We start from the raw sequence: 12825 nt of genomic DNA, 5'->3' as shown, positions 1-12825 counted from the left end.
CCCCCCCAATATCTAGCTTTTCTTGAAGTTCTCAGCCAGTCTGGGTCTTCTATAAGCCAGTTAACAATTTCTAGATGTGGGTCTATTTTCTGATTATATTTTTACTCAACATGATTGATATTTCAAAGGGTTTAGAAGGCATGCCAAATACTCTTCTTTACTGAATGTGAAAACACTCTTTCATGCTAATAATATCAGTAAATCTCTGAAACACCTGGAATTTGTCCTTATGTAGAATGTCAAGAACAAATCTGATTTTATATTTTTCCATATTGCTATCTAGTTAGTCTAAAAGCATTATTAAAGTCTGCAAATAAATGTTAAAATGTTTTGAATAAACATTTTTAAAAGTCTATATATTCCCCATTGAATTAAAATGTCTTTATTATATATCAAAATTCCATGTATAATTCAATGGAATTTCTATTTTGTTTTCTCACTTATTTTTTAATCTTTTTGCATGTATTTTCAGAGGCTGTCTTAAATTCTTTTGAAACAAGAGTATGTTCAAATGAAATTAAATCAAATAATGGAAAAAAAGATTAATGAAATTTTCTAAAACCAGACGGGTTTTTCTCACTTATTTTTTAATCTTTTTGCATGTATTTTCAGAGGCTGTCTTAAATTCTTTTGGAACAAGAGTATGTTCAAATGAAATTAAATCAAATAATGGAAAAAAAGATTAATGAAATTTTCTAAAACCAGACGGGGAAAAACCTTTTTGTGACTCAAAACTCATATTCGAAAGGCAAAAGACTGATAAATTTGACAACATAAAAATAAAAAGCTCTTATATGACTAAACGCACACACACACCCACACACACCCAAAGGCAAGTAAAAAGACAATTGAAAAAATGAAGAAAAAAATACTTGCAATTTTCATCAAGGACAAAACTTTTATGAAGAGCTTCTAAAATCAGAGAAGATAAAAGACCAATAACCTGACAGAAAAATGGACAAGTGATATGATCAGACAGTTCATAGAGAAAAAAATGTGCCCTGAACAGATGGGTAAAATAAAAGAAAATAGTGAAAAAGACAGAGAAGCAATGAACAGAGTAAGAGGAGAGCCAGAAAGGACAGATGTGAAATACAGGGAGGTCAGCAATATCAAAACAGCAGAGGTGAGGACAGAAAATGGCCACTGGATTTGGTGCCTTGGGAAGTTACTGATCAACTCCTACTAAATAATTTCAGAATAAAACATTTTAGAGATTAAAAGCATCCTCAAGTTAACTCAGCCTAACACTCTCATTTTTGTTTTGTATAATAAAACTTAATAAATAAGTGAATGGTCTAAAGTCAGGTAGCTAGCTATTAGTAGATCTTAGATTTGAACATGTTCATTTTCACAACCGCAACTACCTATTACGTAGAAAGCATGAATGTCAGATGGAGGATTATACTGTTTTTCCTGAAAACCCTTCTGCTGTTCACTCGCCCATGCCCTACCCATCTTCACGGCGAGTGATGATGAAGTAAGCAAGCATGCCTTATTTTCCTTATTTCACTAACAGAGAAACTGAGGCTCACACAATAAGCTTATATGCTTTACTTAGAGCCATACAGTAAATATGCTGGGAAAACTGGGTACTGACAATCAGATCAGCACTGTTTTGCCAACACAAGTCAGAGCATTACTTTCTTTGCAGAGAAGAGGAAATGAGATCAAAACAAAGGCTTAGGGTAAAAAGCTTTTTTACCCCAACTTCCTCATTGCAACCAACTGGGTACTGACAATCAGATCAGCACTGTTTTGCCAACACAAGTCAGAGCATTACTTTCTTCGCAGAGAAGAGGAAATGAGATCAAAACAAAGGCTTAGGGTAAAAAGCTTTTTTACCCCAACTTCCTCATTGCAACCGAACATTGAAGAACCACATATAGTAGCAAAGACTTTGAAACCTCCACAAAGCTGTCAAAACTTTCACAATAGACATTATTCCTTTTCTGGATAATTACGATACTTTGTCTAAACCAAGGAAATGTTTTTGGCCCTTAAGTAAAAATTATCTTTACCTAGTCATTTACTGCTTTAGGGCCTCCCACATTTGAAAACCTGAGATACAGTTTGTTGATATGAATTATTCTGCCACCTTCAGGTTGATTTGGTCAAAGTAGAAGAGATGTGAGGAAAAAAGCCAAACAGGGCCTTTTCTTGCAGTAACTAAATGACTAATCAAATACAGTAGTATACCAAGTTGATGCTTATTTACTCAAGTAGCAGAGTTTCCTGTTATAAAATGGATTCTGGAGAAAGCAATCTTGTGCTCCTAACTTCCTAATAAAAATTGGAACCTGTCTATTCCTACCTCCCCAGACAAAAACTGCTGAAGTCTTCCAGAAACTTTATTATATAGAGTTGAAAGAAGAAATACCTGTCTATATGCCATAAGGTCTCAGATCACAGGCTATTCCCTGGGCCATGTCCTTTCCTTTCTTAGTTTATCCTGCACTAAACAAAACTGTCTGGAATTCATTCTTTAAAGGTTTATTTATGGTACATAGAGACTGTTTATGTGAAGCAGGGTATTTGCCTATTTTCCTCTTGGGACAGTGTTTAAAACTACAGGGATATTTCCCTCTCTGGCACTTTCTGAAATACAATTAACAATACTGGATCTTTTTTCCTTTTAACAAATCTGGTTTTTATTTAGGGAGGGGAAGAAAAAAGTAAAGGGTCTGAAGTTTCCCAACAAATTATTTCAAGCCTTTGAGAAGACAGTTTTAGGCTTTTTAAATAGTGCCTTTGTTTGAAATTCCCCCTTACCCCCACCCTCCCGCTCTTTGACCATTAAAATGTGGGTTTTCTTCCAAACTAGATTGCTCAATTAAAGCCCTTCTTTTGTAATACCCCAATGCTCCAAATGGGAAAAGGGCTGCTGTAGGCCACCTTATGAAAACTTTTAAAGGCTCCTGGCCTCTTTTGTCTTTAAAAAAAATTAAAAAACACACATAAGCTACCTGGCATTTTCGATATTAGTATGCCTGCCACTCTCCACATGCAAACTTAGGAGAATAATGGAGAGAAGGGGAGAGGCGGGAGGAATGCTGTACTTTCATCTGTGTATTTGTGAAACGGAACTATTATCTCCCCCTTCTTCCATCACAGAGTAAGGAATCCAATTGAGATAGCAGATGGGAAACTGCTTTGAGTCCCTCTGAACAGACACCATATCTGGCAATAATGTACCCTCAGTGGAAACCTGAAGAGATTTCCCTCCAAGATTTCTGACAACCCCACTTCTGGCCTGGAGTCAGGAGAATCAAGACAATTATCCCTTCAATCCCAAAGACATGGTTACCTTTTAGTCAGACTCTTGTGATTCCTGTTCAGGGACAGGACTCCATTTCCTAAGCACATACTTTTAGCCATTACATATTCATCGAAAAGAGCATATTGCCTTTTCTAAGAGCTACTAATAAAGGGAGATTACTCTGTTAGAAAACTCTCTGAATAAATGACATTATTTTATGAGTCCCAGACTCCACTAGGAGAAGGCAAGACACAGTAAAATGGTGACTTCCACAAGCTGAGAACTTAATTCTCAATCCCCAATTCCCAGCACCCTGCTTGAAACATTAACTTGCCACACTCCCTATGCCCCCCACACACCTCGTAACACGGCTGCTCCATTTCATTTGTTTAACAATGATTTGAAAAATGCCTTGAAAATGTTCCTTCAATATAGTGCCAGACAAAACATTCAACTTAAATGATTTCCAGTTTACTGTATGCAGAGTGCACATGTGAGCATCAATACCCTAAGACTTGGGGGCGGGAGCTACTTCGACTGCAGAAAATCATACTGCTTTTGTCAGTTTGGGGAAGCTTTCTGCTGGGAGCAATTTGAAAGAAATAGTTAGGTGTCTGTGTTTCTCAGTAAGACGATTTTCAAAACAAGAAGTCCTCAGCTCTCGGGAAATGCTTCAACATTGGCTTGTTGGGCGAGTGCCAAGTGTTCTGGGGGAATATATACTTTATCAAACAAACCCATTCCAAAGGGTCACATAAGTCAAGTGGATACTTGTGGATATTAGCAAGATAGTGGTTTTCCCATGGTTTTCCCCTCACTCCCATGCTAATTTTAAGTATCTTGGTCTCCTGGGAAACATGAAATTAAAGCAAATTAGGCAGCCAGAGTGGTGAGTGGAGAAGGGCACACTGCACAGTTCTCAGGACAGCCATGGGAGCAGCAGCTGTGCCCCGTCCCTACCAGCACTCTGGCTGCTCAGCCCCAGCTAGCCACCTCAACGAAGCAGTCACTCTTGCCCTGTCCTTACCCAAATATAATCTGATGCTGACCAGACTCCTGTCCCATTACCTGTAAGTCTATTTTGGAAGTTGTGAGTTGGCAGACCATGGGCCACATGAGGCCCACACATGTGTTTTGTTACACCCACAAGGTTTTTGAAAAAAAACCAAGAAACCTGAATTGGTTGCCAACATTTAAAAACCAGGAGATTCCATATAAAAATCCAGATTTCCGGCTTCTCTTTAAAAATCTGAAGATCTGGCAATGTTGGGTTCACATGCCCCTGTGACAAGAACAGGCTGGAGTGGGGCCTCAGCAGCCCCTTCAGATGAAGTACGCACTCTCAGATGAAGTACTTTACTCACTTGTGTTGCTAGCACAGCCCCTGTAGGAATCTGAATTTGTGACTTCAGATTTATTACTTATTTGGTCATATCTCCAGTTGTTCCAGTTCAGAAAGAGAGATCATCTTGTAACACCTTAGAGGAGGCAGCATGGGGCAGTGGGCAGAGTCTTAGACTGTTTATTGGGAAGATGGAGGTCTTGACAACCATCACCAAGTGCAACAGAGGAAAGAACCAGAACCAGTGGGTGCGAACAGCAGGGAGGCAGACTTAAGCTCAAACTAAACAAAGACTTCCTGACAATCACCTGGTTCCACTCCCACTCCCACCACTACCTAGCTAGGCAGTCTTGAGTAAGAAAACACTCTGAACTTCAATTTCCTTGTCTACTGAGCAAGGACATCACTGAGGACTCGTAGGTCTAAAATTCTCTGATTTTTTATATTCTAGGGGGCAGCACAGTATAGTGAAACAATATATAGCCTTTAGAGTTGAATCCCAGCCTTCTTCCTTACTTAAATTATATTTTATTGCTGAAAATGAAGAGTGTTCACACTGTATCTGTCAAGTGTGTATCAAGACGGTCTGCAGAAGTGTTACATCCTGATATAGTGGTAGGCGAGGCCACATCCAAGTGGGTATGCAGCTGAATCTTCCTTGAAGGTGGTAGATGTTCCTAGTGACAATCATTCAGGATACTTAGAAAGAGAAACTAGGAGGGCAGGCAGGTTTTGGGCACAAAAGGAAGACACTGTTTAGGTTTTGGTTTTTCTCTTGAGTCCAGGAGCACCCTTAGGAAAGAGGCTTTTACTTAATTGAGATAAGCCAGAAACTAAACCGAGAGCAGGTGGGTTTTACAGAATTCTCTGTTTATTCTCTTTAGCTACTCCTTGATCTTTAGCAAAGTCATATACAAACATTAAAAAAAAAGATGGAAATATACATGAGTCAATAAACCTTCTAAAAAAGAAGCCTGTAAAAATATCTGCTATGAATGATGATGCTGGATGGAAAATGCAAATATGCTTCAATGAAAGGCAGGCAAGGATTTTAGTCATTCTTTAAGGAAAAGTCATTTTTAAAAATTTATCTATGTTCAAAGCAGTTGAAGAAAAGTAATAAAAACAAATTTTATCCAGATATAAGCTCACCTTAAGATCCAATGGCAACTTGTTGGAGGTGAACACACTCAGCTTGATCTGGGGAATGCTGATTTTGAGATTTTCAAAGTAGTATCGAATTGGTGTTCCACCTTGCTCAACTGTCTTTTCATGGAGGTTTTCATCATATTTTTCCACCTCTGGTACAAAGGCAGAATTAAAGGGGAAAAAAAAAAAAAAGAATCTCCTTAGTCTCATGATTCAAATACTTATATTCGCATTGAAAACATTCATCAATAAAAATGTAAACATCTCTCTAAATTTAGTTTCTGAGGGTTCAGTAACATGTACAAGTATCCTGATGACATTTCTTTGTAAAAACAGATCTGTTTCTTGTTGTTTAGCAAAAAAGCTGACTAGCTCAACCTTTTAACGTGTGGTATACATCTGGCAGATATTATCTTTGGAAAAAATAATCCAGGTGGGAAAGCCAAAGGTCACAGGTGTTTGCTGGCAATGAGCTTTCTAGAAACTATTGTCTTTGTTGTTGTTATTATCAATGATCCATATTATCTGATTTTTTCATAAAATGATATCCAAGTAAGGATCTGGAGTACAGTGTAACTGAATCATAATGAACAACATCACCAATTAAATAATGAATCTGAATGAAACATAATGTCTGAAAAAGAATCAGGCCATAGGCTATAAAGAATTGACATTACTATATAAGCAGCACTCTCTCCCCTAAAAGGCGGACATCCATTTAAGTAGGATAATTAGGGCCTATTTTTTACTTGCTACTCTATGATGTAAAAAAGATTCAAATGGGCTAAAACATAGCAATGTGCTCTTTGCATTTGATGCTGTACCAACATCCATTTGGGCAACATATTTTTCATCGGTTTCATGTGCCTTAGAAATAAAACAAATTAATGTGTAAGTACTATCACTTCTACTTACAAAAAAATGATACTGCAACAGAGACCTGCCTATCTGTGCTCAGGAAACAGAAATAGCTATAGCAAGGAGAGGAGATGCTTCAATGAAAGGCAGACAAGGATTTTACAAAAGTCTAAATTCACTATGCAACACTTAGGGAGAAATTTATTACAGCAACTTACAAGAAAAGCACGTCCAATTGAATTTAAAATAAAACTTCCCAGGAAGGTACCAAAACAGAATGGATACCTGGCAGGCAGGCTCTCAAGTGGCTGTCTGAATACAAATAAACACTGGCGTTCCAAACCAAAGTGGAAAACACAGCATTAAACAGACAGGATCTTGCTCTTGATCCCAAATACTCTTAAAGCTTAAATTCTAAATCTGGGATAAAAAGAACAAAAATATTTTTCTTGCATTGTGTGTATGTATGTACACATGTACACACACTCCCAGTGATTTTTTTTTTCTCTAGCCAACATGGGCAGATAAACAAAATGTCTCATCATTTCTTAAGGCTCAATATTTAGCTTAGGCTTCAAAAGACTAAGCATCATATACTTCTTTCTAAGCTGTACATACAGCCCTGAAAAGTTCATCTAAAAACAGGAGAAAAGGTCATGATGAAGAATCTAAAATGAAGATATAACAGCTAAATTATTTCTGTAGCACAGCTGGAAATTTAGGTTTCTCAATAGCTTATGTTAATCTCCTCTAAAAAGAAGAGAGTAAAGTAACTAGAAACTTTTGTTACATTAAGGCATATGGGTATAGATGTCAAAAGTTAATGAACTGAGGCTAGCCAATTTTTTTTTTTCTCTTAACTAAACCAAAGGAACTACCAAAGGCATTTCTGATTCTTGGCCCTGGGTCCATTTAATAAACAAAGGTTAGGAAACAAAGTGGTTTGCTAAATGACTACCATCACTTCTGCCATCCTAGAACAGATGAATCAAAAAATGTGAAGCAAAGAGGAATAGTATACCGCTTTCCAAAGGCTCACCACTGGATGTTCCAGGATTCGAGTTCCTCTGAGCAGCTGCCTTAGTTCAAAGACATAACTCAGACAGCAAGTCATACTTTGAAAGAAAACAGCTGAAACACAAGCTTTAGCTTCCTAGCTCAGGCTGAGGAATGGAAAGGGAGCTTGTCAGGTATCCAGGGGCTACCCATTTTTACAAACAGACTAAAAAATACCATCCTTGGGCCAAGTCCCAAGTACAAACGTAGAACACTCTATGTTACCTGATTCTGCTTGATCGTAGCCAAAGAAACTTAGCAGCTTGAGGAGCAGCTTCTCCTCAATCTGCACGGTGAATCTCTGAGCAGTGATCATCAGATGCTAGACAGAAAGAAATTCAGATTTACAGTGTGGACACCAGAAGGAACTTTCGTCTGTACCACTAAGAAGGCCTCAGGAACATGACATGGTTTTTCTATACTCGTGTGATTTTATACTCCTATTGCTAAATTATTTCTGGCTTATCTCTCTATATATTGTTACAATTAACCAAAAACTCCAGAAGATGTTTTGTCAACGATTCACCGTCCTGTTGTTTGGTTCCCAGGGCATCTGGGTCTTGTTAGTCAGGATTTCTGTTTCATGTGCACTGTGCTGGATGAACTTTATGGTACTGCACTCAGTAAATGGCAGCTAGTTTAGGGAGCAGCATCACCGGGCTTGTGGATTTGAGGCCTACATGCAGGCTTGGTCCCATCTGTACTGATGACAGAAGACCAGAAATACCAGAAGCAACCTCTTAGTCGACTCCCTCTTTTCCAGATTTTGCTGCTGTAACATCTAGCTTGTACATGGAAACTTCCCCAAGAAAGAGTTTATCACTCTTGAACTATCTGCTTTCAGTAAACAGTGTGTAGCTTACATAGCAAGATGTTTATCCCAAGGTCAGATTCCCCACAGCCCTTTTCCAATATCTCTGGACAATCTGACCAACCTAGAAGATGCTATACTTTCCTACAGAGATTTCACTCCGATAAATATAGACTCTGACCCCTACGGATTCAGTACTATCAGACTACCACCTGCAAAGTCATTGAAAACACAACTGAGAACACAAAGTGCCAAGAGGAGTTCCTGTAAATTCCCCTAAACAAGCAATATTAAGTCGCATGTGGCTTAACCCTATAGAACTATTTCCACCCGCCCCCTGAGCTGCTGCTCTGAGACCTGGCCGTGACAGAACAAATCAACCCTGTGGCATGGCATCGACCCCACCAGCTCACCTTGTAGATGTTGGTCAACGTGCTCTTACTGGGGAACTTCACTGCATTGACCTGCACAGCAGGGCCAGTCTCAATGTCTTCATTCTCACTGCTCAAGGGAGTCACATACAGCGTGAAGGGCTGAGTGGTACCAATGAGTTGATTGTCCACCTAGGACATGAAAAAGCAAAACAAAAACAAAACCAGACAAGTCGCTCAGTTTTCAACTTTACCTGTGAGTGATGCCTCACACCACACAGGTTACTCAGAAGGTACCCTGCCCATTCTACTCTATCTCAACAGCAGCTGGGAAATGCATTCTCACCGAAGACCAGTAATGATAATAGCGGTAGTAATAACAATAGATGTTTCACTAAGACAGTAGATTTTATGTTTTCTCACCACAAAAATAAGTGCGTGAGGTAATGAACATGTTAATTAGCTCAATTTAGCCATTCCACAACATATACATATTTCAAAACATCATGTTATACATGATAAATATATATGTCAATTAAAAATTAATTAAAATTAAAAATGGCAAAAATTGTTAAAAAAACATTGGGTGAGTACTAGGTACTAAGCACTACGCCAGTCACCTCACATATGTTAGCTTATCCAGTCACACGGTACGATGTTATCAGTGTTATTAAACTAAGGGTTTTGCAGCAATCCTTACCACAACCTCATGAGTTCTGTCCTCATTTTATAAATGAAAAAGCTGAGGCGAGAAGCCTTTGCTCAATGACAGAACTAGGACTTCAGTCGGCTCTGTGTGGCCCCAGGGCCAGTGCTCTTAACCACTGTGCTATAGATGCTTCTCTCGCTCCAAATTCCTTGAAGACAATTACAATTAGAGAACCAGTAGCTCAAATGGCTTCTAAATGGGAACAGTTCCCTTTCCTAAAGTCTCTTTCCTTTCCGCTCCTTTCTTGGGAATAAAACAATTAAGTGGCATTAGGGACTCACTCTGTTTACCCAACCCCAATCAGCACTGTAACAGAGTAGAGCAGTCTCCCTTTATCCATGGGTATATATTGCAAGACCTGCACTGGATGCTGAAACCTGGGACAGTGCGGAATCCCATATATATTATGTTCTTTCCTAAACATATTTTCACTTAAAGGAAGCACTTCACAGCTTCTCTTTGGCATATCCAAATTGCCAGTATCACTACTCTTGAGCATAGGGGCCATTTTATTAAGTAAAATAAGGGTTACTCGAACACAAGCACTGTGACATTGCAACAGCCTATCTGATAAGTAAGAGGGCTTCAAAGTGACTAATGAGTGGTTGGCTTCTATAGTGTGGATCTACTGGACAAAGGGATGATTCACATCCTAGCGGGACAAAGTGGGACAGCGTGAGATTTCATCACACTACTTCAGGACAGCATGCAATTTAAAACTTGTAAATTGTTTATTTCCAGAATTTTCCATTTAAAATGTTCAGGCCGTGGGTAAAACTGCAGATAAGAGGGGGACTACTGTACACTAGCTACATTCAGGTGTTTATGGATGTCAGGAGGCTCACAGCACGAAGCAGCCATCTCTACTCTATGTTTTATACCAAAGGTCCACAGTAGGAAGAGAAAGAGGAGAGATTATGCACTGGGTACAGACCATCTGAAGGTTATTTCTACACACTACCTAACATATTCCCTCCCATAACCCCCAAGCCTAGGTATTATTCCTACCCATTTTACAAACAGGTAATCAGAAGCTTAGAAAAGTTCCATTACTTGCCCACATTCACACAGCTAGCAAGTGGAAGAGTTGGAATTCAAATGCGTATATTTCTGGCACCAGATCCTTTGACCTTTCCATTCTATCACACGGATTTCCACATGGCCATTTTGTATAACTGGTGCTGACTTTCCTTCTGTTGGTTCTCAAAGTGCAGGAAGAGCAAGAGCCTCAGAGCACTTCTCCTACTTCCACTCCTGCCCCCTACAATGTACTCTCTATATAGCAGCCAAAGTAATCTTTTAAAAATAAATCAAGTCATACCCCTCTCCTTCCTTTACACCTTGCAACAGCGTCCCTTCCTCTTAAGATAAAACCAAACTTCTCACCACAGCTTCTAAGGCCTGCATGATCTGGATACTACCAAATTCTCCAACTTCTTCACATACCACTCTCCTCAGGGTTCACTGTAACCCACACACGAGCCTCCCTATTATTTCTCAAATGTGGGCAAGTCCCTGCTTCGTCAGGACCTTTATAATTTCCTGAAATGGTTTTTCCAGTATCCTTCTCTATGGCTTGCTCATTTTCTTCCTCCAAGTTTCAGCTCAGCTCTCACTTCCTCAGGAAGCTCCTCCCAGGCCACTCTATCTAAAGTAGCACCATTCCTCTTTATTCCTTCAGAACAGTTATCACAAGATGTCATTATCAATTTGCTTGCTTGCTTGTTTATTTAGGGGCTGACTTCCAGGACAGTAGAGACCACATTTTTGAGTCAGAGTTGTATCTGCAGAGCCTAGCCTTCAGAACAGTTATCACAAGATGTCATTATCAATTTGCTTGCTTGCTTGTTTATTTAGGGACTGACTTCCAGGACAGTAGAGACCACATTTTTGAGTCAGAGTTGTATCTGCAGAGCCTAATACATATAGCATATGCTCAGTAGAATTTACCAAACAAATTAATCATTACCTATCTCATCCACTACATGAAATGACAATAAACATCTCAGCTGTTCTACCTTCTTTGTTCTTTCCTCAAACACATTTGATACAAGGTAGACTGACAAAAGAATAAAAAAACAAAAAACAAAAAAACCCAAAAAACCAAGGTGGACTAAGAATTACTAACTAGTTTTGTTCACCCAATCAGATTTGATGCTCCCTAAGAATAAGATCTATATATTCTATTTTTTTTTAATTTATTTATTTTCAAAAGATGACTGGTTAAGGGGATCTTAACCCTTGACTTGGTGTTGTCAGCACCACGCTCTCCCAAGTAAGCCACGGGCCGGCCCTTGTATTTTCTATTTTTAAAAATCCATTCTCACAGCACTGTAAGCACAGTAAAACCTCAAATTGATTTTCTTTTCTTTATTTTTTTTGTCCTTTTTGAGACCGGCCGCACCGCGCTCAGCCAGTGAGCACTGTGAGCGCACCGGTCATCCCTATATAGGATCCGAACCCGCGGCGGGAGTGTCGCTGTGCTCCCAGCGCCACACTCTCCCGAGTGCGCCACGGGGCCGGCCCAAATTGCTTATTTTCTATAATTTGCAGCAAACATCAAATCAAAAGGTATTAGAATTTTTAAAAAAATTTTTTAATTAAAGTATAAAGTTAAAGAAACTAATGAACAGCAAACAGCTCCTCAGACCTCCTCTACAAGGTCAAAAACATAGGACAAAGAAAAATAACTGCAAAATATTGACTTTCTGTCCTCTATCAAATGGGATCTGATTAGCCTGAATTCTCTTTTTTGTGATATATGATAAAAGAAAAAATTCTTTTGAAAAGAGATTTTGTCACTGACAATCGGGATCGCACTGCATTACGTGTTGAGGGAGCAGAAGGAGCCTCCAGTCATGGGGAAACATTGCCATTCCCAGCAGGAATGCAGGCTGTCCGCTGAGGTCAAAAAGAACCACAGTCCGGGGCTTTGGATCCTTCTTTTGGAAATGTGTACCAAGAACTTGTTTTCCGGACATATTTCAATTTTGGTGGAGGTTGGAAAGGAGAAAGGTCCCAAGTATGATGTTATGAAGAGATACAGGAGTTGGTCTGACAGCATGATAACAGAACTCCTGTCAAAATCAAATTTTTCAGAGCTCTGAAAATTAATCAATGGCTTGCAAGAATTCAAGGAGCATTATTCAAGAAACAAGCTGAAGCTTGGTAAGAACAGTGAGCTCTGTGGCATTTTAACCTGTCCGATTCCCATTACCCCACCCCAACTCCACAGTAACCTTGTAAACCAACAGCCCTGCAATTGTGGTG

General features: G+C 39.2%; 1 protein-coding gene across 1 annotated transcript in view; it reads right to left on the bottom strand.

Moving 5' to 3' along the window:
- LOC103598933 (vacuolar protein sorting-associated protein 13D-like) overlaps positions 1–12825 on the bottom strand; it is a gene marked incomplete at its 5' end in the record, with an annotated part of 136093 nt that overhangs the window by 90957 nt on the left and 32311 nt on the right. Inside the window, 3 exons of the mRNA XM_008582999.1 lie at positions 5754–5902; positions 7890–7986; positions 8889–9038. Coding sequence (XP_008581221.1) covers positions 5754–5902; positions 7890–7986; positions 8889–9038 — 396 coding nt within the window. The remainder of the gene's footprint in view (positions 1–5753; positions 5903–7889; positions 7987–8888; positions 9039–12825) is intronic.

Source organism: Galeopterus variegatus, unplaced genomic scaffold (genome assembly GCF_000696425.1).
Source record: "Galeopterus variegatus unplaced genomic scaffold, G_variegatus-3.0.2 Scaffold2792, whole genome shotgun sequence".
Lineage (NCBI taxonomy): Eukaryota > Metazoa > Chordata > Mammalia > Dermoptera > Cynocephalidae > Galeopterus > Galeopterus variegatus.
This window is presented reverse-complemented; position numbering and strand designations above follow the sequence as displayed.